Source organism: Crocodylus porosus, unplaced genomic scaffold (genome assembly GCF_001723895.1).
Source record: "Crocodylus porosus isolate Cpor-Errol unplaced genomic scaffold, CroPor_comp1, whole genome shotgun sequence".
NCBI lineage: Eukaryota > Metazoa > Chordata > Crocodylia > Crocodylidae > Crocodylus > Crocodylus porosus.
In genome coordinates this window covers 73,812,173-73,818,572 of record NW_017728909.1, presented here as the reverse complement: position 1 = coordinate 73,818,572, position 6,400 = coordinate 73,812,173, and the positions used below count along the sequence as shown (strand labels likewise).

The following is a 6,400-nucleotide window of genomic DNA, read 5'->3' as shown; positions in this document are numbered from 1 at the left end:
AGAGAGAGAGAGAGAGAGAGAGAGAGAGAGAGAGAGAGAGAGAGAGAGAGAGGTGGCATTAATTAGAATCTTTCACTTCACAGTCACTTTTATGGTATGGATCATATATCCTGAGGTTACACAGCAAGTTAGTGACCAAGTAGAAATGAGATTTTGGGGGTCTGACTAGCTCAGACAGATAATGCAGCCTGATGACATTAACCAATAGCAATAATTTGATAATTATTACAACTAAAAGGACTAACAACTAAATTGTAAGTTTAAAAATTACACAAGTATATATTAAAGAAGTTTCCAGTCACTTCTAAAATGCATATACTATTCACATTTTGACAATATTAAAATTAAATTGCAAAATGTTTTGGCTCGGCTGAGAAGATTGGTCACTCTTATGTTGACTAACGTGACAAAATAATTAAAAAATAACCTCACATGAAAAATGTGAGACTATCAAAATTCCAAACTATTTTTCTGCATATGATTACCTACATGCACATTATATAAACATCGATATGCATATTTTACAGGCTGGAACTGACAAGAAATAGTATTTCCATATTTACTCAAATAGAACACAGCCCCAATTACAAGACAACCCCCCCCCCCAATTATTAGATTCTATATATGGAAAACTTATAAATTTGTTGGCAAATTTGGGTAGATATGCTATCCTTTATTAGACCAACTGAGCACATTTGTTATCATTTTCCAGGTATAGTATGTAATTATTGAAGGTTTGCCTTGAATTTGTCTCCCTCCCACTGCTATAGTAGGGAAAAATACATCGGGGGCGGGGAGATCAGGTAGCCCCTCTGCTCTCTGCTACCCTCCAGCTTCTTCCCTTGGAAGTCCCTTCCTCCCCCTTTACTGTCAGACCCTGCTCTCCATGAGTACATGGAAGTGAGGAACAAATTTGAAAACAATAACATTGAAATCAACTGGGCAAAGATGCCTCTTGGGTAACTGGCATATTTGGTTATCCGGCATCCCCCATTCCCCGTGGCTGCCGGATAACAGAGCTTTTGCTGTAGTACAAACCATGCATGATATCAGTCCAAACCCAAAGGCTTATGATTAACCACATAGTTTATTGAGCTGGACCCCAGCAGAGTCAACAGGATTTCAAGCCATGATGAGCCCACAGCTTAGCACTGCTCAGTATGTGTGTGTACTCCAGATACCGCCCCCCACCAAACAAACCATAAGCTAATTAGTTCCCCCCCAGTTATGACTGGAACCAGGCATTCTTGTTATGAGTCCTGGGATGCTCCAAAAATGTATATGCAGATGAACTGCAAGGCAACCTGGTCCAGCTTCACCTCGTGGAAGGTACAGCCACACTAACCACATGCACCAGGCTGAGAGAGGGGGCTAACAGAGGGATTCTGAGTGAACTACTTGAGGCTCTGGTTTGTAATATTTGCCAAGCATTTAAGGCTGGTGAAGAAATGCAAATTACAGGAAATGTGAAAGAAAGGCACAGATCAGCTGTGGAAGCAAAGAGGAAGTCAAAATGTATGCAACATAGGAGCTTACCATGACTTTAAAAAGAGTCAGTGGTGAGGGGGACTGCACTTAACGGACATTACAATCCACCAGTTGATCAAACTTGACAGGCTGGTGACCACTAACATATGGTAGACTGAGATCAACTGTCAGAGGCTCTGTCAGAGGCTCCATGATCAGGAGCAGCAGGATGAATGTGGCTGTGCTGAGTCATGCCCCCTGCTGCCTGGGCCAGGCTGGGTGAATGGGGTCAGAGCCTGGGCGGCTTATCTGAGGGAGCTGGAGGAGGGAAGTAGATCCTGGCGTGCCCTTTACTTACAAAAAGTAATCTTCACCATAAAAAGGTTGGAGACCATTGCCATATATCTTATTCAGAAAGATTACACTAACCTATTCTTGTGGTAAGTTAAAAAAAAAAGTTCCCATTAACTTGTTCCTATGGTCATATGGTTAAAGGCAAGTAAAACTTGTATCTGAACCTCAAGTCTCTGGGCTTGCACATAGGATGCCTGCCAAATGATTTGGAAACATCTGAAGACCCCAGGTGGGGGTGGAGAATGTTTGCTGGTAGTATAGCAACATATGGTTCCTGAATGACTCACAAATTTGGAATTGATTTGGCTGACTTGGCTTAGGATATGAAAAATTTTCCTTAAAAATTTTTTTTAAATTCCCATCAGTATGTTTGACCAACGTGAGCCATGTTTTATAGTCATGCTCATTATTGGCTACATTTAACCAACTTGGTAGTTGGTTTCTATTGCTCAGCACATGCTGCTTTTGACAACAGTTTAATGATAGACAATGTATGCACTGAGATTTCCTTGAATGCAATTACAGTAAAAGTTCTGTTATCCAGCATCTTACATGCTGGCATACTCCACTAACCAGCATGCTGGCTTATAAGATAAAGTGAAACTGGAAGTGCCCACTGTGGCACTTTCTCTGAGCCCCCATGGCTCAGGACAAAGCAGCCTGTACTGCCGAGCCCCCATGACCCAGGGGCATAACAAACTGTACAGAACCCTCCTCCGGGCCCCACAGGAGTGGCGGCAATGCCATGAGTGGGGCAGAGGGATGCCCCAGACGCAGTGTGAGAAGCAGCAGCTGGGGCCGCTCAATTAACTGGCATATTTTGTTATCTGGCATCCCCGGGAATGGGGGATGCCGGATAACAGAGCTTTTACTGTATAAGCTTAGAAGCTTTTTCCCATGCCAATTGTGTAAGGGAAAGCTTGGTCTTGTATTTGCATAAATGTGGTTATTTATAAAAATAAAATTATAAAATGTATTAATAAAATAAAATAAATTCAAGCAACAACTTTTTATACTAGCCAATTTTACTTTCATTCTCCAGGTCCATTGACTCCCCCCAAAAGTACAAACTCCAAATATTGATTAAAAACTCTGGAGTTCTAAATCAGGGCTTAAGGAGGGTTTTAATTAACTACATGTAAAAGTATGAATTGCCACTTTTATACACTAAACCAACAAGGAATTAGATAAAGACTAAAGTACAATTTTATATGGAAAAATAACTCTAAGAATGCAATTATGGGTTCAAAACAATTTAGACCCTGAAGGTACTCAGTTTACAGAGACAACTGTAATGAAAGTAACACTGGTCACTTTCATTACTAGTTTTACAAACACAATCTGAACAGCACGTAAAGATAACTGAGGTGTTCCTGGCCCAAATACCAAAGATTCTATCACTGAAACTTAGCTGAGAATCCTGAACACATAAAAAGTAAAATCCAGCTCACTTTTAAACAGCTACATTTATGGTTCCAGTGACCATTTTCTGTGGGTAGTTTAATTATGTAAGGTGCCATTTATGTATGGTCTTTTTCAAGGTATAAAGGTCTGTAGAAATTCTAACACATCTCTCATACATTAAATTAATAATGGATTTCTGAAACATAAGTAAATTTCTGAATAAGGGACTGCTATTCAGGTTTGGGCTGATTCAGAGTTCTCACACAAGATTACCTACCTGATGCAAATGCCATGATAGGTGGAAGGGCAAGTGTATCATACCGAAGACCTTTCTTCTTTGATTTCTTTTTATTTATAGAACCTTTAAAACACAAGAAAAATGTAACCAAATCTAGGGCCAATTAATGTATGTAAGATGCAAGTCATTTAGTAAGTATAAAGAACCTGAAGGGTCAATTCATATTTTTAAGGGTTTTTTTAAATAAAATGTACATTTTGAAAATCTGAAGTTACAACAGGGAGAACCTTTACTGCTCTATAACTTAAAACTGACTAATACTCCCCCCCACCTTTAATACTGCACTTTCAACTGTTTAAGACTATAATTTCAAATTAACATTTAGGCTGTAAAGCTGCCTTGGAAGGAATGATTTAGGAAAAATTTCAGTACATTTTATCACTCTCAAGCTTTAGGATAGGAATCTGATGTTTGGTAGTAGTGTATGCAGTGTGTGTGCATGCTTATGCATCATACTGGTGTCCTGGATATGACTTTTGCTTTCTCTGTAGAACACCCCTCCCCTCTGGCAAACATAGGCAAAAGATCTATTAACTATGTACTGTACAGCTCTCGAGAGCATGGAACTGAACTCAAGTTTCCCCGTATCTCATTATTCCTCTGTCAGCAACTCTCAACATGGGTCATCCATGAATTTTGCATCAAATTCCCTCCTACTGGCTGGACCACAAAGAGAAAGACAACCATTAATGCTTACAACTACTATATTAGCTTAAATGAATGACTCCTATACTGTAGAATTAAAGCAGTGGTTCCTAACCGTTTTTTCCATGCCACACTGCTGGAAGTGGAGTGCAGCAGTGGCAGCTTGGGGGCAGGGAAGCTCCCGGCATGCGGGAAAGCTCATCTTTTTTGTGCAGTGCCACCAGCACTGTCCCCACAACCCTCGTTTGGGTCACGACCCAGGGCTGGGAACCGCTGAATTAGAGGATCAAGATTCACTGGTGTCCAATTTTCAGAGTTGCATGTTTCCATGTGAAAGCATTTCAATTTTATTTATTTTTAAAGCTAGGAAATTTCACACAAATAGTGTTAAAAAAAAAAAGAAGCTTCATTCAAAAGTTAAGAAAAACAGAACTTAGGGTGCCTGTGCATGCATTATAATCATGTAACAAAAAGGCAGCATCAGATGTGTGTTTTTTTTCCAGAGGACCTTGGCCCTGTGTACAAGATGGATGGCGCTCTTGAAATGAATTCGTTTCATACACTGGTGATTGTTACTCACAGCACCCCTTTATTTTACACGGTAGTTGAAAGATGTGCATTGAATGTGACAGGATTTCAGGAAACGAAAGAAAGGCCCTTCGTTAAGAAAACACCTACCCGACTTCCACAATAGAGTTTTTTTATGATATAGGGCAAATCTAAAAAATTATGCTATCTAGTAATTAAGTATCGTTCATTTTTTGGGTGCCAAAATCAATACCCTACGGACAGACTTTCAGTTGCAATTGAAGTCAGCAAGACCTGTGTTTTGAAAATACGAGGTGCTAGGCCACTAAAAAATCTGGCACTCAAAAATTAGTATTTTTTACATCTTTCTTCCTCTCTGTCTCTCACTCCCCCGTGCGAAGGAAAAAAAACAGAAAAATTCTTCATTTAAGCAGTATGTGAAGACTTATGACATTTGGGAAGTACTCATTCTACCACAATGAGTCTCACAGAAAGGACTTTGAGGAAATGAGTAAGTCTGTCTTCAGAGCAGTTTGAAAGCATGAAATGAATAAGACCTGAGTATTTGGCTTTTCTTTAGAAATCAGCCTTTACAGAAAGCAGTATGATTTTTCTGAAATACTAACCCATAAATAGCTTAAATAGGGTTGAACTTCTGTTTGTGTGACTTGATAGTCTACCAACAGGAAAAGATAAGCCTGGTAATGTTAATACGTTTTTACATTTCAATTCTTAATGAACTACTTACCGTGTCCTAAGCTTTTGTTGAATCTTTCATGAACTGTGGAAAAAGACTGCAAGGTTCCATCCTGACCTGATGTAAAGGTACAAAAAAAATAAATGAATAGTGTCTTTCGACAATAGAAAATAAGCAAGTCAGAAGGTCATCTGATCAAGATAAATGTAACTGGAAAGCTAAATGAATACACAAACAGATTTTTCAAATGTTGCTATCCAAACCAATCAATCCAAACCAAAAATATTGTTATCTTAGATTGAAACCAAGATTAAAACACACCTGTAAGTAGCGTAAAGGTTAAAAACAAAATATAAAGGTTTTCTTCTCATTATTTCACAATAAGCAGTATAATGGATATACAAACAAGATTAAGCTGAAAGAAATCCAACAAAGAAATATACGTATTATACTTAAGAAAACCGATACAAGGAGGATGTGGGGAAAAAAAGGAGAAGGAAGAGGAGCGAAAACTAGAGGTGCACTGATACATCGGTCCATATCGGATCGGCACCAATATAGAGTAAACTGACGGAATCGGCAATTGGCTTTTATTGCTTGACGTGTGAGAGGGGATGGGGTGTGTCACCTACCGTGAGTCCCCCTATCCCCGGACGGCCCCTGGAGAGGAGGGGGTACGTGACGGGCCGTTCCTGCTTCCACCGATCTCACCTGCCACGACTTGATGGAATATGGGGGTTCACCCGTGCGAGGAAGTTGGCGGTCCGGATGGCGTACCTCGTCTCCAAGGTCCAGGGGTCCTGGGGGCTCCTCCGCCCCTACACCCTCGCCCGGTCCTCCGGGATTAGCCTCCGTCAGGGGCTCCCTTGTCCGTGTCCTAGTCCTGCAGTGGGGGGGGCGCCCTCGCACTGCCGGACCCTCACCAGGAGTCCTCACAGCACCTAGTCTACCCAGGTGCAGCTAGCTCCTCTAGATCTGGGGTGTCCTTACCCCTATGGATCGTCTCT

General features: G+C 40.7%; 1 protein-coding gene across 1 annotated transcript in view; it reads right to left on the bottom strand.

Moving 5' to 3' along the window:
• WDR36 (WD repeat domain 36) overlaps positions 1-6,400 on the bottom strand; it is a 59,712-nt gene that overhangs the window by 26,142 nt on the left and 27,170 nt on the right. The window contains exons 10-11 of the mRNA XM_019531721.1: positions 5,445-5,510; positions 3,499-3,586 (exon numbers count right to left, since the gene is read on the bottom strand). Of these exons, the coding sequence (XP_019387266.1) occupies positions 3,499-3,586; positions 5,445-5,510 (154 nt within the window). The remainder of the gene's footprint in view (positions 1-3,498; positions 3,587-5,444; positions 5,511-6,400) is intronic.